This window comes from Lithobates pipiens, unplaced genomic scaffold, assembly GCF_037356315.1.
Source record: "Lithobates pipiens isolate NorthernLeopardFrog02 unplaced genomic scaffold, aLitPip1_a1.2 Scaffold_44, whole genome shotgun sequence".
NCBI lineage: Eukaryota > Metazoa > Chordata > Amphibia > Anura > Ranidae > Lithobates > Lithobates pipiens.
In genome coordinates, this window is record NW_027507870.1 from 4,483,060 (window position 1) to 4,506,263 (window position 23,204).

Here is a 23,204-nt window from a genome sequence, read left to right on the forward strand (position 1 = left end):
AGTACCTTTCATGCCAGCAGTAGGATGCTTATGATGGCCAGCAGAAGGCAGGACCCATTCTCATTCTGGGTAACGATGAGGGTGCTCTGCTCTTTCCAACAGACTCCTGGCTGCCTGTTCCTCCTGCCCATCCTCATCCTCCAGGCCCCCAGTCCGCATATCCTCCGTGCTGCTGTCACTGCTGATGTTAGAGTGTAGAGGAGATTGGAAAAGGAGTCCACAAGCTCCGGAAGGTGCTGGGGATGCCACGCCCACTGCTGTTTGCCTCTCTGGGGATCAGAGGCGGTGGAGCTCTTCTCCCTCCTGGGCTCTCAGGCCTAACTGTCCTTGCTGTTCACCTCCTTTGTGACCTCCATCTCAGGGGACACCTACTTGCCATATGGAGAGAGATGCTGCACCTGAGGACGCCTCTGTTTGCTGCCCTGCTCCCGCTACCACTGACCCGGGACTCTCCATGACAACAAGGGGCTAAAGGGGCAGCTGCTTTGGGCCTCACAACAATGACTGGTTCTGGGGCAGGTACCCCTTTTGCCCTGCATTATAGAATGGCCTGGGACCCAGCACACTCGGTGCCCCTGTAAATGTTGTGCCCCTGGCCTTGAACCCCCACAATCCTCCCCTCACATGCTATGCCACTGGTTTCTGGTACCTAAAAATAAAATAGTGATGTTTTTTTACCGTCCTACTGTAACTGGCCACATTCTGTTCACGATTTCTTGCTTTTTCTTCCCAGATCTCTGTCCAGAAAATTGGATTATGATTGGTAAGAAATGTTTATTAATCAATGAAGGAACAAAAACTTGGTATCAAAGTGAGAAACATTGTGTTCAGGAGGCGTCTGCCAACCTTCTCACTGTACGAAACCAGGATGAAGCTCTTAAGGTAAAGCGCGCAATTCATTATTCATGTTCTCTGGTTCTTCTGTAGAATACATGTCAAAGTGGATGCCAGACTCCGTAAAACCGCTTGTAAGGGGGCTGCTGATGGGACACTCTGATGTAAGGGGGCTGCTGATGGGACACTCTGATGTAAGGGGGCTGCTGATGGGACACTCTGATGTAAGGGGGCTGCTGATGGGACACCCTGATGTAAAGGGGCTGCTGATGGGACACTCTGATGTAAGGGGGCTGCTGATGGGACACTCTGATGTAAGGGTGCTGCTGATGGGACACTCTGATGTAAGGGGGCTTCTGATGGGACACTCTGATGTAAGGGGGCTGCTGATGGGACTCTCTGATGTAAGAGGGCTTCTGATGGGACACTCTGATGTAAGGGGGCTGCTTATGGGACACTCTGATGTAAGGGGGCTGCTGATGGGACACTCTGATGTAGGGGGCTGCTGATGGGACACTCTGATGTAAGGGGGCTTCTGATGGGACTCTCTGATGTAAGGAGGCTGCTGTTGGGACTCTGATGTAAGGGAGCTGCTGTTGGGACACTCTCATGTAAGGGGGGCTTCTGATGGGACACTCTATTGTAAGGGGGCTGCTGATGGGACACTCTGATGTAAGGGGGCTGCTGATGGGACACTCTGATGTAAGGGGGCTGCTGATGGGACACTCTGATGTAAGGGGGCTGCTGATGGGACACTCTGATGTAAAGGGGCTGCTGATGGGACACTCTGATGTAAGGGGGCTGCTGATGGGACACTCTGATGTAAGGGGGCTGCTGATGGGACACTCTGATGTAAGGGGGCTGCTGATGGGACACTCTGATGTAAGGGGGCTGCTGATGGGACACTCTGATGTAAGGGGGCTGCTGATGGGACACTCTGATGTAAGGGGGCTGCTGATGGGACACTCTGATGTAAGGGGGCTGCTGATGGGACACTCTGATGTAAGGGGGCTGCTGATGGGACACTCTGATGTAAGGGGGCTACTGATGGGACACTCTGATGTAAGGGGGCTGCTGATGGGACACTCTGATGTAAGGGGGCTGCTGATGGGACACTCTGATGTAAGGGGGCTTCTGATGGGACTCTCTAATGTAAGGGGGCTGCTGATGGGACACTCTGATGTAAGGGGGCTGCTGATGAGACACTCTGATGTAAGGGGGCTGCTGATGGGACACTCTGATGTAAGGGGGCTGCTGATGGGACACTCTGATGTAAGGGGGCTGCTGATGGGACACTCTGATGTAAGGGGCTGCTGATGGGACACTCTGACGTAAGGGGGCTGCTGATGGGACACTCTGATGTAAGGGGGCTGCTGATGGGACACTCTGATGTAAGGGGGCTTCTGATGGGACTCTCTAATGTAAGGGGGCTGCTGATGGGACACTCTGATGTAAGGGGGCTGCTGATGAGACACTCTGATGTAAGGGGGCTGCTGATGGGACACTCTGATGTAAGGGGGCTGCTGATGGGACACTCTGATGTAAGGGGCTGCTGATGGGACACTCTGACGTAAGGGGGCTGCTGATGGGACACTCTGATGTAAGGGGGCTGCTGATGGGACACTCTGATGTAAGGGGGCTTCTGATGGGACTCTCTAATGTAAGGGGGCTGCTGATGGGACACTCTGATGTAAGGGGGCTGCTGATGAGACACTCTGATGTAAGGGGGCTGCTGATGGGACACTCTGATGTAAGGGGGCTGCTGATGGGACACTCTGATGTAAGGGGGCTGCTGATGGGACACTCTGATGTAAGGGGCTGCTGATGGGACACTCTGACGTAAGGGGGCTGCTGATGGGACACTCTGATGTAAGGGGGCTGCTGATGGGACACTCTGATGTAAGGGGGCTGCTGATGGGACACTCTGATGTAAGGGGGCTGCTGATGGGACACTCTGATGTAAGGGTGCTGCTGATGGGACACTCTGATGTAAGGGGGCTTCTGATGGGACACTCTGATGTAAGGGGGCTGCTGATGGGACTCTCTGATGTAAGAGGGCTTCTGATGGGACACTCTGATGTAAGGGGGCTGCTTATGGGACACTCTGATGTAAGGGGGCTGCTGATGGGACACTCTGATGTAAGGGGGCTGCTGATGGGACACTCTGATGTAAGGGGGCTTCTGATGGGACTCTCTGATGTAAGGAGGCTGCTGTTGGGACTCTGATGTAAGGGAGCTGCTGTTGGGACACTCTCATGTAAGGGGGGCTTCTGATGGGACACTCTGATGTAAGGGGGCTGCTGATGGGACTCTCTGATGTAAGAGGGCTTCTGATGGGACACTCTGATGTAAGGGGGCTGCTGATGGGACACTCTGATGTAAGGGGGCTGCTGATGGGACACTCTGATGTAAGGGGGCTGCTGATGGGACACTCTGATGTAAGGGGGCTGCTGATGGGACACTCTGATGTAAGGGGGCTGCTGATGGGACACTCTGATGTAAGGGAGCTGCTGATGGGACACTCTGATGTAAGGGGCTGCTGATGGGACACTCTGATGTAAGGGGGCTGCTGATGGGACACTCTGATGTAAGGGGGCTGCTGATGGGACACTCTGATGTAAGGGGGCTGCTGATGGGACACTCTGATGTAAGGGGGCTACTGATGGGACACTCTGATGTAAGGGGGCTGCTGATGGGACACTCTGATGTAAGGGGGCTGCTGATGGGACACTCTGATGTAAGGGGGCTTCTGATGGGACTCTCTAATGTAAGGGGGCTGCTGATGGGACACTCTGATGTAAGGGGGCTGCTGATGAGACACTCTGATGTAAGGGGGCTGCTGATGGGACACTCTGATGTAAGGGGGCTGCTGATGGGACACTCTGATGTAAGAGGGCTGCTGATGGGACACTCTGATGTAAGGGGCTGCTGATGGGACACTCTGACGTAAGGGGGCTGCTGATGGGACACTCTGATGTAAGGGGGCTGCTGATGGGACACTCTGATGTAAGGGGGCTTCTGATGGGACTCTCTAATGTAAGGGGGCTGCTGATGGGACACTCTGATGTAAGGGGGCTGCTGATGAGACACTCTGATGTAAGGGGGCTGCTGATGGGACACTCTGATGTAAGGGGGCTGCTGATGGGACACTCTGATGTAAGGGGCTGCTGATGGGACACTCTGACGTAAGGGGGCTGCTGATGGGACACTCTGATGTAAGGGGGCTGCTGATGGGACACTCTGATGTAAGGGGGCTGCTGATGGGACACTCTGATGTAAGGGGGCTTCTGATGGGACTCTCTAATGTAAGGGGGCTGCTGATGGGACACTCTGATGTAAGGGGGCTGCTGATGAGACACTCTGATGTAAGGGGGCTGCTGATGGGACACTCTGATGTAAGGGGGCTGCTGATGGGACACTCTGATGTAAGGGGGCTGCTGATGGGACACTCTGATGTAAGGGGCTGCTGATGGGACACTCTGACGTAAGGGGGCTGCTGATGGGACACTCTGATGTAAGGGGCTGCTGATGGGACACTCTGACGTAAGGGGGCTGCTGATGGGACACTCTGATGTAAGGGGGCTGCTGATGGGACACTCTGATGTAAGGGGGCTGCTGATGGGACACTCTGATGTAAGGGGGCTGCTGATGGGACACTCTGATGTAAGGGTGCTGCTGATGGGACACTCTGATGTAAGGGGGCTTCTGATGGGACACTCTGATGTAAGGGGGCTGCTGATGGGACTCTCTGATGTAAGAGGGCTTCTGATGGGACACTCTGATGTAAGGGGGCTGCTTATGGGACACTCTGATGTAAGGGGGCTGCTGATGGGACACTCTGATGTAAGGGGGCTTCTGATGGGACTCTCTGATGTAAGGAGGCTGCTGTTGGGACTCTGATGTAAGGGAGCTGCTGTTGGGACACTCTCATGTAAGGGGGGCTTCTGATGGGACACTCTGATGTAAGGGGGCTGCTGATGGGACTCTCTGATGTAAGAGGGCTTCTGATGGGACACTCTGATGTAAGGGGGCTGCTGATGGGACACTCTGATGTAAGGGGGCTGCTGATGGGACACTCTGATGTAAGGGGGCTGCTGATGGGACACTCTGATGTAAGGGGGCTGCTGATGGGACACTCTGATGTAAGGGGGCTGCTGATGGGACACTCTGATGTAAGGGAGCTGCTGATGGGACACTCTGATGTAAGGGGCTGCTGATGGGACACTCTGATGTAAGGGGGCTGCTGATGGGACACTCTGATGTAAGGAGCTGCTGATGGGACACTCTGATGTAAGGGGCTGCTGATGGGACACTCTGATGTAAGGGGGCTGCTGATGTACCTCTCTGATATAAGGGGGCTGCTGATGGGACAGCCTTATGTAAAGGGGCTGCTGATGGGACACTCTGATGTAAGGGAGTGCTGATGGGACTCTCTGATGTAAGGGAGCTGCTGATGGGACTCTCTGATGTAAGGGAGCTGCTGATGGGACTCTCTGATGTAAGGGGGCTGCTGATGGGACACTCTGATGTAAGGGGGCTGCTGATGGGACACTCTGATGTAAGGGGGCTGCTGATGGGACACTCTGATGTAAGGGAGCTGCTGATGGGACACTCTGATGTAAGGGGCTGCTGATGGGACACTCTGATGTAAGGGGGCTGCTGATGGGACACTCTGATGTAAGGGGGCTGCTGATGGGACACTCTGATGTAAGGGGCTGCTGATGGGACACTCTGATGTAAGGGGGCTGCTGATGGGACTCTCTGATGTAAGGGGGCTGCTGTTGGGACTCTGATGTAAGGGGGCTGCTGTTGGGACACTCTGATGTAAGGGGGCTTCTGATGGGATACTCTGATGTAAGGGGGCTGCTGATGGGACTCTGATGTAAGAGGGCTTCTGATGGGACACTCTGATGTAAGGGGGCTGCTGATGGGACACTCTGATGTAAGGGGCTGCTGATGGGACACTCTGATGTAAGGGGGCTGCTGATGGGACACTCTGATGTAAGGGGCTGCTGATGGGACACTCTGATGTAAGGGGCTGCTGATGGGACACTCTGATGTAAGGGGGCTGCTGATGTAACTCTCTGATATAAGGGGGCTGCTGATGGGACACTCTGATGTAAGGGAGTGCTGATGGGACTCTCTGATGTAAGGGAGCTGCTGATGGGACTCTCTGATGTAAGGGAGCTGCTGATGGGACTCTCTGATGTAAGGGGGCTGCTGATGGGACTCTCTGATGTAAGGGGGCCGGTCTAGATGAAGTCCAGGGCCAAATTTCTCCCCCAGTCCAGCCCTGTTTAAAGGGGACCTTCACTCCCAATTTCCATAACCTCCTCCAACCCTCTCCATTCCACATTTGGAAGTCTTTCTTTCTTTTTTTGGTGAGCAAGTACTTGCTCCCAATTCCTTGCTTCCCACCTAGGTAAAGACAACGTTGTGTTCGGACATGCCCCCTCCATCTGCAGACTCCTGAGATAACGTTATACATCCAAGGAGGCTACAGGACTAGTCAACCCCATGCGTAGTGGAGAACCAGCTATGAATCATTAGGAAGTGACAGTCCCCAAAGCTCCCAAATCCAAGATGCCAGGACAGGAGGAACCTGGAAACTGTGAAAGGAGTAGCAAAGGGTGCTAGTAAGACAGCAATAGATCTAATAGGCTCATAAGTATGTCTTTTTAAAAGTCAGTAGCTACCATATTTCTAAAAGATGAGTGAAGTTCCTTTTTACCCTCCACTGCATGCCGTATGATGGCCTTCAGATTACTTCAAAACAAGGCAAGATTTCGTGACTTAACCACTTTCAGCACCGGACCATTTTGCTGGTGAAAGACCAGACCACTTTTTGTGATTCGGGCACTGCGTCGCTTTAACTGACAATTTCGCGGTCGTGCGATGTGGCTCCAAAAAACAAAATTTACGTCCTTTTTTTCCCACAAATAGAGCTTTCTTTTGGTGGTATTTGAGCACCCCTGCGGTTTTTATTTTTTGCGCTATAAACAAAAATAAAGCAACAATTTTGAAAAAAAACGCATTATTTTTTACTGTTCTGTTATAATAAATATCCCCCAAAAATATACAAAAAAACATTTTTTTCCCTCAGTTTAGGCCGATACGTATTCTTCTACATATTTTTGGTTAAAAAAAAAATCGCAATAAGCGATTATTGATTGGTTTGCGCAAAACTTATAGTGTTTACAAAATAGGGGAGAGTTTTATGGCATTTTTAGTAATAATTTTTTTTTTTACTAGTAATGGCAGCGATCAGCGATTTTTATTGTGACTGCGACATTATGGAGGGCACATCGGACATTTTTGACACATTTTTGGGACCATTGTCATTTATACAGCAATCAGTGCTATTTAAATGCACTGATTCCTATGTAAATGACACTGGCAGCGAAGGGGATTAACCAGTGGGTGGCAGTGTAGGGGTTAAGTGTTCCTAGGGGTGTGTTACTAACTGGTGGGGGGCTGGGCTTTCCTGTAGTGAACACTGATCTCTGCTCCAATCACATGGAGCAGAGATCAGCGTCACTAGTTGCCAGGCAGAACGGGGAGATGCTGTGTACAACAGCATCTCCCAGTTCAGCCGCCCCGTGAGACGATCGCGGGTATGCATGTGGCGATCGAGTCTGCGGGACCCGCGACCGGACTTACGGGGGTCCCGACCAGCACGCGAGCGCGCCACCGGCGTCGCATTCGCGATGGCAGGGCGGCAAATTTAAAGGGATGTACAGGTACGCCCATTTGCCTGCCCATGCCATTCTGCCGATGTACATCGGCGTGCGTTGGTCGGGAACCGGTTAAATCATGAGATGTTGTGTATGATTGGCTGTGGTGGCCACCTGTGTCTCATTAAGACCTCTGTCTTAATTTTAATTTTATGTGCTGGAGATGGGTGTATACAGTAATATTTTCTAGATTTATAATGTGATTATTTGTGGATATTCAATAAAGAAATTTCGTTTAATCCGGTCTATCCTCTTTGAAGAATACTTTTTGGGAATTCTCCCTTGTTTTTCCTGTATGCTTCTTTATTCAGAGGATTACCACCCCAGAGGCCTTGACTGATTATGTTAAACGCCACCGGCTGATGGTATTAACAGAGTGTTGTATTGGGTAGGCGGGTTTGTTAAGTCTTGTTTAAACCCATCCATTCTGGACTAAATTGGATGAGCCTGTGTGTCCTCCCCTCTCACTTTTCTTTCCACACAGCGGGCTCCATTAGCTCCCACTGCTGTCAATCAAAGTCTGGGAGCCAATGAGGAGAGAAAGGTGGCAGGCCGAGTCACGGCTCCATGTCTGAATGGACACACAGAGCAGCGTATTGCCTCTGGTGCCCCTATAGCAAGCTGCTTGCTATGGGGTCACTTGGCAGGAGGGAGGAGCCAGGAGCGTCATAGGGAGACCCGAGAAGAGGAGGATCGGGGCTGCTCTGTGCAAAACCATTAGACAGAGCAGGTAAGTATAGTTACATAGTTAGCCAGGTTGAAAAAAGACACAAGTCCATCCAGTTCAACCATAATATAGATATATATATATATTAACATACAATTGTCAGGTCACCTTGAGCTAGGTGACAGATGCACACTGTAGGGATCAGGAGTGCACCGCAAGGTAGTTGACCATACGGCTGACTGTTGCGGATGGGAGTCAAGGTGGTAAGGAAGGCAGGGCCGCTGGAACACCAAGAGGGATCCCACCGGTGTAAGAGCATAAGATTTCCTAGGGCGTGGAGTCTAAGCCCCTGTACACACGGTCAGAGATTTCCACAACCAAATCCGTCGGATTCTGCCCGTCAGATTTTGTCCATCGGATCTTGTCCGAAACTGTTGCATACACACGGTCAGACAAAGTTGGTGAAAAATCCAATCTTTCAGAACGTGATGACGTAATTTCGTTACGATGGGACTACATTCAGGCTAGTAGCCAATAGCTTTGATGTAGGAATTTGATCTGAGCATGCGTGGCACTTGGTCTGATCAAAATGCTCTACACATGATCGGATTAGGTCCGACCGGCCCAGTTGGTCGGGAAATATTTCCAACATGTTGGAAAATTGGGTCCGACGGAGATTCAGACGGAATCAGTACGATGCAGACCACACACAGTCGGATTATCCGACGACACGGTCCGATAGGACACATTCCGACGGATTCTCAGACCGTGTGTACAAGGCTTAAGAGCCAGCAGGTGTTCACCAGAGCCTCTAGTGGTGAGGATGGACTGGGCTGCAACTGGCTCCAGGTCGCGACCCCAGGGTCCCCCAGCTCACGCCCACAGTAGGCAACAGGATGATAGGGATAGTAAGGGGATAAGCCAAGGTCGGGGCCACAAGCAGACAAGGACAATGGAGTTCACGCCAAAGGTTCAGGGTCACAGGCAAACATGGATAGTCGGGGACACACCAAAGGTCAGGGTCACAAGCAGACAAGAATAGTTGAGAACACGCCACGGTCGGTAACAGAAACAAACATAGAGCACACAGGAAACAGGAAGCCAAACACACAAAGGTTGATCAGCAGGGTTGGCCTGCAGTGCACAGGTTAATATAGAGTTCTCTGATAGGAGCTAGGGTGGAGCCATGCTAGAGGAGGGATTATAAAAGCAGTCAGGTGAGGGTCGACTGGTCTCTAGAAATGAACACATGGAGACAGGTAAGCTGACAGACAAACTCTATTGCATAACCATGACAGTACCCCCCCTTCTTATGAGGCCTCCCCCTTCCCCGCCTGAGACCAGGTTTAGAGGAGAACTTCAAATTGAACGTCCTCAACAGACGAGGTGCAAAGACCTCGGAAACCGTGATCCATGACCTCTCCTCAGGACCAAAACCTTTCCAATGCATAAGGTACTGGGGAATGCCTCTACAGAGTTGGGAATCCAAAATTTGGCTAACCTCATACTCCTGATTATCCTCAGAGACCGGCGCTGTGTTAGAGAGAGGACAAGAGAACTTATTGAGAACTAAAGGCTTCAGACGGGCAACATGGAAGGAGTTCGAGATTTTGAGGCTTTTGGGAATCTGGAGCTTGAAACAAACTGGATTCAATTTAGAAGTTATGGTGTATGGACCAATTAATCTTGGGGCAAATTTGAGAGAAGGAACCCGGAGTCTGATGTTCCTGGTGGAGAGACAGACTTTGTCTCCTGGCTGAAGAGAAGGCGGCTTATGCCTGAGACGGTCAAAACTCTTGAATTTGTTGGCAGCTTTCTGGAGGGAATCATGAACATCAGCCCACATGGAATTGAATGATTCCTGAACAGTAGCCAAAGCTGGAATGTCAGAAGAACAAGTCATAGGAAGAGGAAGCTGAGGATGTCTTCCATAAACAGTGAGAAAGGGTGTTTTCTGAGAACCGATGTTGACATGATTATTGTGGTAGAACTCAGCCCATGGGAGTAGTGATGCCGAATCATCATGATGGGCCGAGATCAAGGTACAGAGAAAGACCTCCAACTCCTGATTAACCCTCTCAGTCTGGCCATTGGATTGGGAATGGTAAGAAGAGGTAAAATCCAAGATAATGTTGAGGGATTTACAAAAGGCAGTCAGGTGAGAGTTGGCTGGTCTCTAGAGATTAACACATTGAGACAGATAAGCTGACAGACAAACTCTATTGCATAACCATGACAAAAATCCCATATACTCAATTTTATACCCACAGTTGATCCAGAGGAAGGCGAAAAACCCCAGCAGAGCATGATCCAATTTGCTACAGCAGGGGAAAAAAATTCCTTCCTGATCCCCTATAAATGTCAGTTCCCCGTTATATTATGTACATTTAGGAAAGAATCCAGGCCTTTCTTAAAGTAATCTACTGAGCTGGCAAAAACCACCTCTGGCGGGAGTCTTTTCCACATTTTCACAGCTCTTACTATGAAGAAACCTTTCCGTAGTTGAAGATGAAATCTCTTTTCCTCTAGAAGTAAAGAGTGCCCCGTGTCCTTTGTGTTGACCGTAAAGTGAATAACTCAACACCAAGTTCACTATATGGACCCCTTATAGATTTATACATGTTGAGCATATCCCCCCTTAATCCCTTCTTCTCAAGAGAGAATAAATTCAGTTCCTCTAATCTTTCCTCATAGCTGTTTGGTTGCCCTTCTCTGCACTTTCTCCAGGTCCCTGATATCCTTTTTGAGAACTGGTTCCCAAAACTGAACTGCATATTCCAGATAAGGTCTTACTAATGATTTGCACGGGGGGGGGGGGGGAATTATATCTCTCTCCCTGGAGTCCATACCTCTCTTAATACAAGAAAGGACTTTGCTCGCTTTGGAAACTGCAGCTTGGCATTGAATGCTATTATTGAGCTTATGATCTACCAAAACCCCCAGATCCTTCTCCACTATGGATCCCCCAGTTGTATTCCCCCTAGTATGTATGATGCATATTCTTAGCCCTCAAGTGCATAACTTTTCATTTATTAACATTAAAACTCATCTGCCAAATAGTCACTATGTTTGATGGGCACAGTGGTTGCAATTGATGGCACAGTCGCTGCATTTGATGGGCACAGTGTCAGCTTTTGATGGCACAGTGGCAGCATTTTATGGCACAGTGGCAGCATTTGAAGGCTGTTCAAGGTGGGGAATGCCTTCTCTACAGAAGAACAGGGCATATTTTTTTGCCTGCAAAAGAGGTCCCTGTACTCAGTATTGGAACAAGGTCTTCTGGGTGTAAGGGGAACATGACAAAAGTGTGCCGCCACCCAAAGATGACTTGTGACTTCATGTCTGCAAGTACAGTGGCCAGGATGGCATAGAGGACAGAAATGGCAGCTATATTCTAATGGCCCAAAGGTTCCCAACTTATTTATCATGAAAAACTGACTAGGAAACATTAAAATTAGGGATGAGCCGAACACCCCCCGGTTGGGTTCGCTGCAGAACATGCGAACAGGCAAAAAATGTATTCGAAAACGCGAACACCGTTAAAGTCTATGGGACACGAATTTGAAAAATCAAAAGTGCTAATTTTAAAGGCTAATATGCAAGTTTATTGCCATAAAAAGTGTTTGGGGACCTGAGTCCTACCCCAGGGGATGTATCAATGTAAAAAAAAAGTTTTAAAAACTTCTGTTTTTTCGGGAGCAGTGATTTTAATAATACATAAAGTGAAGCAATAAAAATGAAATATTCCTTTAAATTTTGTGCCTGGGGGGGGTGTCTATAGTATGCATGTAAAGTGGCGCAGTTTTCCTGTGTTTAGAACAATACCACAGCAAAATGACGTTTCTAAAGAAAGAAATGTCATTTAAAACTGATTGGGGCTGTAATGTATTGTCGGGTCCTGGCAATAAAGATGAAAATCATTGAAAAAAAACCAGCATGGGTTCCACCCAGTCCATTACCAGGCTCTTTGGGTATGGTATGGATATAAAGGGGATACCCAAATTGTCTCCCAGACCCACAGGCACTATAGACTATATGGCATGCCCTATATACTCTGCAGAAAATTGGGCCTTAGGTGTTGGTGGTACCAGATCACTGTAAGCCCTCACAGTTACTATTGGTGAGCGCAGGAACTGTCCCTGTTGTGAAATAATATATCAAATATTGTAATTACATGCCCTTGTTAAGCAGGGGCAGAAAAATTTGGCCTTTGGTGGTGGTGGTGCCACAACACTGTAATCCCTCACAGTTAATCTTGTTGAGCACAGGAATGGGCCCTCCTGTGAAATATTATATCAAGAGTTAGAATTACATGCCCCTGTTAAACAGGGGTATAAAAATTGGGCCTTGGGCAGTGGTGCCCTAAACCAAAAATATTGTTGGAAGATAGAATGATCAAGATTGAGGAGGAATAGGATAGTCACTCAGCATTGGCAGTCGTCAAGGGATCCCACATCCATAGAAAATTCATTCAGTTACATTAGCATCAGGTGCTTGATAGCTGCTTATCCAAGACTGATTAATTTTTATGAATGTGAGCCTATCAACGGAGTCTGTGGTCAGGCACACTCTATGATCCATTACAAACCCTCCAGCAGCACTGAATGTGCATTCAGAAAGAACACTGGATGCAGGACAGGCCAGTAGCTCAATTGCATATTAAGCAAGTTCTGGCCAGTGGTTCATCCTCAAGACCCAGTAACCCAGTGTATGCTCTGTTGAAAAGGTCTCCAAGTCTGCTCTTGCCCCTAGATATTCCTGCACCATGTAATGCAGACACTGGTGATAATTGCTTGAACCGATCAGACCATGGTGCTGAGGACTGAACAATTATTTAAAGGCCTCAGTCAGCCGGCCAACTTCTCCACCGCGCTCCCTCTGACTGACCAAAGCCTCAGCAACATGTTGTCCAGCACCAGAAAATTGTAACCTCCCAGGGTCTGGAAATGCATTGCACAAACCTTTCTTCAAGGCCTCCTGAAGATGGTTCATCCTCTGCTCCCTCTGCAAAGGCAGAATGAGTTCTGCAACCTTACCCTTGTAACGTGGATCAAGAAGGGTTGCCAGCCAATAATGATCCATCTCTTTGATACCACGAATCCTAGGGTCCTTTTGCAGGCTTTGCAGAATCAGGGAGACCATGCAGAATAAGTTTGCAGAAACATTCGATTCTGAGTCCTCTGGGTCACTAAGAATCACATGATCCGCAACAACCTCCTCCCAGCCACGTACAACTCCTTGGGTTTCTTCGGTCTGAAAACCATCCATTGAAGACTGCTGCCGAGTGTTATCCTCCACGTCCATGCTGTCACAATCCTCCTCCTCTTCTTCCTGTGCATTTGGTGGGCCCGCAGGAATACCATCTGGATAAAGGGGGCCTTGAGACGTAAAGAAGTCCTCCTCTTCCTCCCGCTGTTCTGCCTCAAGTGCTCCAACATGAAGACAAGAGGGACAGTATCACTGATGCATGCATTGTCACTGCTCACCATCCTCGTGCCGTCCTCAAATGGTGATAGGACAGTGCGTGCATCCTTGATCAGTAGTCACTGGTGTGGCAAAGAGAAGCCAAGCTCCCCTGACCCTGTCCTGGTGCCATACTCACACAGGTCCTCATTGATTTCCCTCTTCTGTATGTGCAGCCCCTTCAGCATTGCCAACGTTGAGTTCCACCTGCTGGGCATCTCACAAATGAGGCGTTTGATGGGCAGGTTGCATTCCCTTTGAATGTCAGCCAGCCGAGCACTGGCATTGTATAACTCTGGCAGAAATGACCACAGACTTTTCTGGCCTGCCTCAGGAGATCCTGTAAGCCTGGGTACCTGCTCAAGTACTGCTGCACCACCAAATTCAGGACGTGTGCCAAAACATGGAAATGGGTCAAGTGTCCCTGGTGGAGGGCAGAGAGAAGGTTGGTGCCATTGTTGAATACAACCATTCCTGGCTGAAGCTAGCGTGGCATCAACTACCTCTTAGCCTTCCCCTGCAGAGCTGACAGAATCTCTGCCCCAGTTTGACTCCTGCCCCCTAAACAGACCAACTCAAGCACCGCATGGCATCTTTTTGCCTGTCTGCTTGCGTATCCCCTTGAACGCTTACGGAGCGCTGCTGGTTCAAAGGACAAATATGCAGAAGAGGCCATAGAGAAAGAAGAAGAGGAGGGGGTGGAGGAGAGAGCTGTGGCAGAATCACCACTAGCAGGCTCCAACAATACTGAACTCTGTCCTGCATCCTTCCCAGCTGCCAGCAGAGTTACCCAGTGCGCCGTGAAGGAAAGGTAACATCCCTGCCCATGCCTGCTGGACCATGAGTCAGTGGTAATATGCACCTTATTGCTGACCACCCTGTCCAACGAGGCCAAAACATTGCCTTCCACATGCCGGTAGAGAGCCAGAATGGCCTTCCATGAAAAGAAATGGCATTTTGGAACCTGCCACTGAGGTACAGCACATTCCACAAATTCACAAAAGGGGGCAGAGTCTACCAGTTGAAAAGGCAGCAGTTGCAGTGCTAGCAATTTGGCCAAGCTAGCATTCAGATGCTGAGTAGTGATGGACGAACTTCCGACGGGACGTTTCGCGGAGCACGAATGCGGCCGATAGTTTGCGAATAGGGATGAGCCGAACACCCCCCCGGTTCGGTTCGCACCAGAACTTGCGAACGGCCCCCACGTTCGTTACGAACGTTAGAACCCCATTGAAGTCTATGGGACTCGAACGTTCGAAATGGAAAGTGCTAATTTTAACGGCTAATATGCAAGATACTGTCCTAAAAAGGGTTTGGGGACCTGACTCCTGCCTCAGGGGACATGGGTCAATGCAAAAAAAAGTTTTAAAAACGGCCGTTTTGGCGGGAGCACTGATTTTAATGACTATTAAAGTGAAAAAAAAAGTGAAATATTCCTTTAAATATGGTGCCCGGGGGGTGTCTGTAGTATGCCTGTGAAGTGCCACGTGTTTCCCGTGTTTAGAACAGTCCCTGCACAAAATGACATTAAACGGAAATAACACCATTTAAAACTGCTTGCGGTTTTTAATGTTATTTCTGGTTCCTGCAATATGGTTGAAAATCATTGAGAAAAATGGCATGGGTAGCCCTCCCTGCCCATTACCAGCCTATTTGGGTCTTGTACGCATATTAAGGGGAACCCCGTACCCATATTAAAAAAAGGAAATGCGTGTGGCCCCCAGGCCCTATATACTCAGAACAACAGTGTACAGGCGGTGCAAACAAGACAGGGACTGTGTAGGTTTGTTGTGTTAAGTTGAATCTGTTTGTAATTTTCAACCGGTACATTTTTAAAGTGTAGCTCCAGTCAAAAAAACTATTTTTAAGCTTTTTGGAAAACATAGGGAAGGGTTATCACCCCTGTATAATTTGTTTTGTCGTCCGTCTTTTTTCATCTAACTTGCTGCTGTCTCCTTCCGTTTGCAAGTAGGAGATGTTTGTAAGTTGGATGTTTGAAAGTAGGGGCCTGCCCTATATTATAGCGGTATGTACTGGGTACAGAGCACGCAGACAGCACGCACTATCTCCTAACACTACTGACTGCAAGCTCTATTATTAACCACTTGACCACTGGGCACTTAAACACCCCTAATAACCAGACCAATTTTCAGCTTTTGGTGCTCTCACATTTTGAATGACAATTACTCAGTCATGCAACACTGGACCTATATGAAATGTTTGTCCTTTTTTTCACACAAATAGAGCTTTCTTTTGGTGGTATTTAATCACATCTCAGTTTTTTATTTTTTGTGCTATAAAAGAAAAAAGAGCGGAAATTCTGCGAAAAAATGAATTTTTCTTTGTTTCTGTTATAAAATTTAGCAGATTAGTAATTTTTTCTTCATAATTTATTTTTTACTGGTTACTTGTTTTGAGTTGCAGAGGAGGTCTAGGACTAGAATTATTGCTCTCGCTCTAACGTTCTCGGCGATACCTCACATGTGTGGTTTGAACACTGTTTTCATATGTGGGCGGGGCTTACGCATGCGTTCACTTCTGCATGCGAGCACATGGGGACATGGGCGCTTTAAATTTTTTTTTTTTTTTATTGTTCATTTTACTTTATTTATTTTAGTTTGACATTTTTTTCCCCAAAAATATATTTTTGATCACTTTTATTCCTATTGCAAGGAATGTAAACATCCCTTGTAATAGGAATATGGGGTGACAGGTCCTCTTTACAGTGAAATCTGGGGGTCAATATGACCCCACATCTCACCTCTAGGCTGGGAAGCCTGAAATAAAAAATAAAAAAAAGATTCTGGCCTTGATCGTACTGGCAAGTTGGTAGAAGCACCGGAGGGCGGTGAGGGGTGGGGGGCGTCTATGGCTGGGTATTTCAGGGTATCACCGAGTATGGCTGGGTATCTCCGAGTATGGCTGGGTATGGCAATTTATGGCAGGGTATTGCAGAGTATTGGCGAGGTATTGGCGGGGTACTACAGAGTAATAGCAGGGTACTGCAGAGTATTGGGGAGTACTACAGAGTAATGGCAGGGTACTGCAGAGTAATGGGGGGTACTGCAGAGTAATGGCAGGGTACTGCACTGCAGAGTAATGGAGGGGTACTGCAGAGTAATGGCAGGGTACTGCACTGCAGAGTAATGGCGGGGTACTGCAGAGTAATGGCGGGGTACTGCAGAGTAATGGCAGGGTACTGCACTGCAGAGTAATGGCAGGGTACTGCACTGCAGAGTAATGGCGGGGTACTGCAGAGTAATGGCAGGGTACTGCACTGCAGAGTAATGGCAGGGTACTGCAGAGTATTGGGGGGTATTGCAGAGTAATGGCGGGGTACTGCAGAGTAATGGCAGGGTACTGCAGAGTAATGGCAGGGTACTGCACTGCAGAGTAATGGCGGGGTACTGCAGAGTAATGGCGGGGTACTGCAGAGTAATGGCAGGGTACTGCAGAGTATGCACTGGTATTGCAGAGTATTGGCAGGGAATTGAGGGGTTAAATTCGGTGAGCAGCGATGTGGGCACTGCAGATGCAGCCCACATCGCTGCTGACACCGATCTCTTTCCCCTCTGCTGTACCGATCAGTACAGAGAGGGGAGGGAGGAACCGGCGTCATAACATGACGCCGGTTTGTTTACAAGTGATCACTCCGTCATTTGACAGAGCGATCACGTGGTAAACGGCCGCGACGAGCAGCCGTTTACCGTGATCCGTGATGCGTCGGGTCCTGTGGACCCAGCGGTCACGGATGCTCTCGAGTGCGCGCCCCAGGGGGCGCGCGAGAGCAGAATTCTGGGAGGCCATTAATTAACGGCCTCTCAGAGTTAAACAACCGCCCTGAAGCCGTTAATCGGCAATGGGCGGTTGTTAAGTGGTTAAAGATAGATCACTAGCTAGCTATATAGGTGAGGTGAATATAGTGGTGTATACTGCGGTCAGGGCACAGACAATAACCACTACACAAGAGCAAGATAGGAAATCAGCCAAAAACGATCGGTGTGTAACTGTGTTGAAGGTACACAGAACACCCACTGCTTCAGATGCCAACACACTACACGAGGCCGCCTCAAAGGCGGCCTTATATAGTGTGGGGCGTGCACTACACAGCCTGAGCTATGATTGGCCACAGGCATCCTGCCTGTGGCCAATCATGGCTCTCCTCGCTGCTGGCGCTGCGATTGGCCAAGCATGCGAGGTCACAGTGCATGCTTGGTCAATCATGAGCCATCAATGCACTGCGCCACCGCAGTGCATTGTGGTCCGCGCGCCACACGAATTTTGACGCGAACGGACCAAGAGTTCGGATTTCGTCGAACGGACGAACAGCCAATGTTCGAGTCGAAGGTACGTTCGACTCGAACACGAAGCTCATCCCTATTCGCGAACCGTAACGTTCGCGGCGGGCCCCATTGACTTCAATGGGAGGCGAACTTTGCAAACCTACAGGTCAAATTTGCAGCCACAAAATAATTAATAGCTGTGCAAACGTAGTCCCACCACATAGCCAATGACATAACACATGTATGAGGTGAATTTGGGATCGACAACTACAAGCATTCTTTTTTTATATGGGAAATTGTTGTGACAATTCAGGACTGTGGAGCGCATGAAGGCAATGGAGGAGAGGGAAGGTCAGGGACCAGGGTAGGCAAAGAAGAGGGTGCAGGAGATGATCACCAGCAGCGTGACATACAGCAATGACACCTGCACCGTGATAGAGTCATCTGACAACAGCACCGTGATAGAGAGCACTGACATAATCAGCGTGACATAAAGCACTAACACCAGCACCGTGATATACAGCACTGACAGCAGCACCGTGATATACAGCACTGACAGCAGCACTGTGATAGAGAGTACTGACATCAGCACCGTGATATACAGCACTGACACCTGCACCGTAAGCAGCCCCAGGAGGAAGTCAGCATAGCACAGGGATGGTGGGAGCCCCTCATAATGAGCATAGCACAGGGATGGTGGGAGCCCCTCATAATGAGCATAGCACAGGGATGGTGGGAGCCCCTCATAATATGCACAGCAGAGGTACAGCCGCAGGAGGAAGTCAGCACAGCACAGGGATGGTGGGAGCCCCTCATAATAAGCAGCCCCAGGAGGATGTCAGCATAGCACAGGGATGGAGGGAGCCCCTCATAATAAGCAGCCCCAGGAGGATGTCAGCATAGCACAGGGATGGTGGGAGCCCCTCATAATAAGCAGCCCCAGGAAGAAGTCAGCACAGCACAGGGATGGTGGGAGCCCCTCATAATAAGCAGCCCCAGGAGGAAGTCAGCACAGCACAGAGATGGTGGGAGCCCCTCATAATAAGCATAGCACAGGGATGGTGGGAGCCCCTCATAATAAGCATAGCACAGGGATGGTGGGAGCCCCTCATAATAAGCAGCCCCAGGAGGAAGTCAGCACAGCAAAGGGATGGTGGGAGCCCCTCATAATAAGCATAGCACATGGATGGTGGGAGCCCCTCATAATATGCACAGCAGAGGTACAGCCCCAGGAGGAAGTCAGCACAGCACAGGGATGGTGAGAGCCCCTCATAATAAGCAGCCCCAGTAGAAAAATGACACCGCTCAACCTCTTCAAAGAGGAGGGTACGGGCATATAGTACGGTGTGCTTTTTTTGGACAAGGAAGTGAGCCAAATTAAGAAAGAAGGTCTGTGTGCTCGATTTAAAAAATTGTTTATAGACATATACATGGTCTACTGGTCACATGTGTTGAATTCCTCCGAGATCCATGCCTCATTCATTTTTTGCTCATCATCCAGGATAATGTCGTCCTCTTCATTCTCCTCTCCCCATCCACGCACAACAACAGGGGTCCCAGAAAGGTTTAAAGCATGCTCTTCTTGCTCCTCCTCATCCGCCCCGGCACCATCCTCCTCTGACTCCTCTTCAGACTCCTGTTGTTGACTTGTCTCAGATAGAATAGCCCCCCCTGGGAATTCATCCAGCATTGCAACTTCCTCATCTTCCCGCTCCTGCTCCTCCACAGCTTGATCAATGACACGCCGCAATGCACGCTCCATAAAGAAGGCATAAGGTACCATGTCACTGATGGCGCCATGGCTGCGACTGACCAGTTTGGTGATCTCCTCAAATGGCCACAGAAGTCTGCATGCGTCGCGCATGAGCAGCCACTGGCACGGTGAAAAAAACCCAGATCCCCAGAACCTGTTCTGCCGCAGAGTTCATACAGGTAAACGTTAACTGCACGTTTCTGCTGGAGCAGCCTATCAAGCATATAGAAAGTTGAGTTCCATCACGTCGGGCAATCGCAAATAAGACGTCTGACCGCCAGATTGTGTCGCCGCTGAATGTCAGCAAGGCGAGCCATGGCCGTGTAAGATCTTCTGAAATGGGCCGAGATTTTCCTTGCCTGCCGCAAGATGTCCTGGACCCCAGGGTATTTGACAACGAATCGATGCACGACCAAGGAGGAGGAGAAGGAGGAGGATAGAGTAGGAGGAGGAGGAGGAAGAGAAGAAGAGCCAGGCCTGCATGCAATCCGTGGCGGTAAAACCGAATCTTCACGGGTGCCACGGGTTACCTGCTTGACGACCGTCAGAAGGTTCACCCAATGGGCAGTAAAAGTGATATACCTTCCCTGCCCGTGTTTGCTAGACCACGTGTCTGTGGTCAGATGTATCTTGGCACCGACACTGTGTGCCAGAGATACATTCACTTGCCGCTGAACATGGCCATATAGCTCTGGGATGCCCTTCTCTGAGAAATACTTCCTTCCTGGGACCTTCCATTGTGGAGTTCCAATGGCCACAAATTTTCGAAAGGCCTCCGAGTCCACCAGTTTATATGGCAGTAGTTGGCGGGCTATCAGTTCTGACAAGCCAGCCGTCAACCGTTGGGCAAGAGGGTTATCCGGTGTCATCATTTTTTTACGTTTGAATATTAGGCCCACGGAAGCCTGCCTTTTTGCAGAAAAACGTGAGCTTGGCGTGATGGAAGGTGGAGTGGAGGACAATTGTGAGGAGAGAGGAGAAGGAGAAGTAGAAGACGAGGCTGGACGGTGAGAGCCTGGAGTGTGGCTTTGTGTGTTCCGTTGCTCCCACTGGGCTCGGTGATGGCTGGTCATGTGCCTTCTTAAGGCGGTCATCCCTAGGTGAGTGTTGGGCTTACCGCGACTAATGCGTTGACTGCAAAGATTGCAGATGGCAACGCTATTGTCAGCAGCGGACACGTTAAAAAAAGCCCACACTGCGGAGCCATGTGCCGGTGTCCTGGGAGCGCCAGATGTGACCGTACATGGTCGATGACTCGCTCCTGATACATTTGCAGTCTGCTTTGTCCCTCCTGTGCAATGTAAGTTCTTCCTGCTTCTCCTCCCTATCTGCTGGTCCATATCTCCCTCTGAACTCCCCTCCTCTTCCTCTCTTGTGGGCACCCACGTGACATCACTAGACACGTCATCATTGATGTCACCTTCCCCACCGCTATAAGTAGAGATCTCAGAGTAGGCACCAACACCTGGGACCAACCTCCTCCTTGGGCTGATCTGGGTACTGTCGTCAGACTGCTGAGTAGTGGTTGTTGCTACCTCCTCTTCCTGATCCAATACCAAGAGTGGCTACGCATCAGAAATGGCTTGATATGGATCGGAAAATAATTCCTGTGACTCAAGCGGAAGGTATGTGGTGGTGGTGTTGTTGGTGGTAGTGTCTTTGGGGGTGCACATAGCAGAGAGTGAAGAAGAGGGTGCAGATCGAGAGGATGAGGAGGGTGCAGAAGAGTAAGGCTGAGTGAGCCACTTAACCAAGTCTGGTGCGTCCTTTAAAGTAATTGAACGCACCTTCTGCAGCTTCCCACCTTGGCTCAAGCCTGTTGCTCCTGCCCTACCCCTACCACCCCTGCGGAAGGGCCTGCCTCTTCCTCTGCCTGTCATTTTTTAAATGACCCTGTGACAAAACTCTCAGTCCCTATACTGATGAAGGACTAATGCAGTATAGGGCAGCGGTCAGCAGTAGTGCACCTCAACCCTATGTATTATGGACCTATACCAGTCCTTAAGGAATAGCAGACTGTACCTCACTCAACCCTATGTACTGTAGTACCTTATACCTTACCAGTCCTTATAAGGACCTTTGTGGAACAAGTAGGTTGTGTGTGACTGATTAGCAGACTGTACGTCAGTCCCTATACTGATGAAGGACTGCTGCGGTATAGGACAGCGGTCAGCAGTAGTGCACCTCAACCCTATGTATTGTGGACCTAAACCAGTCCTTATAGAATAGCAGACTGTACCTCACTCAACCCTATGTACTGTAGCACGCTACACCAGGTTACCAGTCCTTATAAGGACCTTTGTGGAACAAGTAGGTTGTGTGTGACTGATTAGCAGACTGTACGTCAGTCCCTATACTGATGAAGGACTGCTGCAGTATAGGGCAGCGGTCAGCAGTAGTGCACCTCAACCCTATGTATTGTGGACCGATACCAGTCCTTATAGAATAGCAGACTGTACCTCACTCAACCCTATGTACTGTAGCATCCTAGACCTTACCAGTCCTTATAAGGACCTTTGTGGAACAAGTAGGTTGTGACTGATTAGCAGACTGCAGCAGAAGGGCAGCAGTCAAGTATAATATTCTTTCTATATTTGGAAGAAAGAATATTATACGTGTACAAGCCTATTACCATACCACTGATACAAGTCCTGAAAAGAACCTTTGTGGACCTAATATAGTAACAGCTACTGATTAAACTGACCCTCACTGCCTCACACTCAGCTTCCTGCCTCTCCCTATATAAACAGACAAAACAGAGGCTGCTGGAACAATAACTGGTTACTGGAATAGCACTTTTGTGGACCTGATAGTAACAGCTAATGATTAAACTGACTGTCCCTGTAGCACACACCGTCCTGTCCGTTTCTCTAAACTGACAAAAGACACTCAGGCTGCTGCAACAATCACTAGCACAGCACTGCCTCAAACCTATATCCTGAACTACACCTATACCAGTCCTGAAAAGAACTTTTGTGTACCAAATGGCCGCCGGATCGGGTGTATTTATAAGTTAGGGGGAATGTCCAAGTGTCCATGTGCTGTAATGTCTCAATTGGCTGTCCTGTACCCCATGATGGATGTGTCATCATAGGTCAAAGTTCTTTTACACAGAAAACACGGAAGTCCGCCGGGCGAACGGCGGCAATAGTCCGCCGATCGGGCGAATCGCAAACAGCCGAAATTCGCCGCGAAACGACCGCCGGGCAAACCATTCGGCCATCACTAATGCTGAGCATGTGAATGGCTGGGATCGAATTTCTTTTAACGGTTCAGCAACTGGGGTAGGGAAATTTGCCTGGATGGTGGTGTACTGCTAGCAGATTGGCTGCAAGTACTTGGGACACCTATTGCTATACATCTATTCATCTCAGTGCAGGTTTTTGAAAGGACTGAAGGTATAGTGGGGTTGGGAGATCCCAAATGAGAAGCAAGGAGAAGTTTGCCTTTTTCTTTTATGTGGGTCTTTC

At 49.4% G+C, this 23,204-nt stretch overlaps 1 protein-coding gene across 1 annotated transcript in view; it reads left to right on the forward strand.

Annotated features, from left to right (window-relative positions):
- The window catches only part of LOC143956857 (uncharacterized), a 77,405-nt gene that overhangs the window by 36,781 nt on the left and 17,420 nt on the right, over positions 1-23,204 (forward strand). Inside the window, exon 5 of the mRNA XM_077467024.1 lies at positions 734-882. Within this exon, the coding sequence (XP_077323150.1) occupies positions 734-882 (149 nt within the window). The remainder of the gene's footprint in view (positions 1-733; positions 883-23,204) is intronic.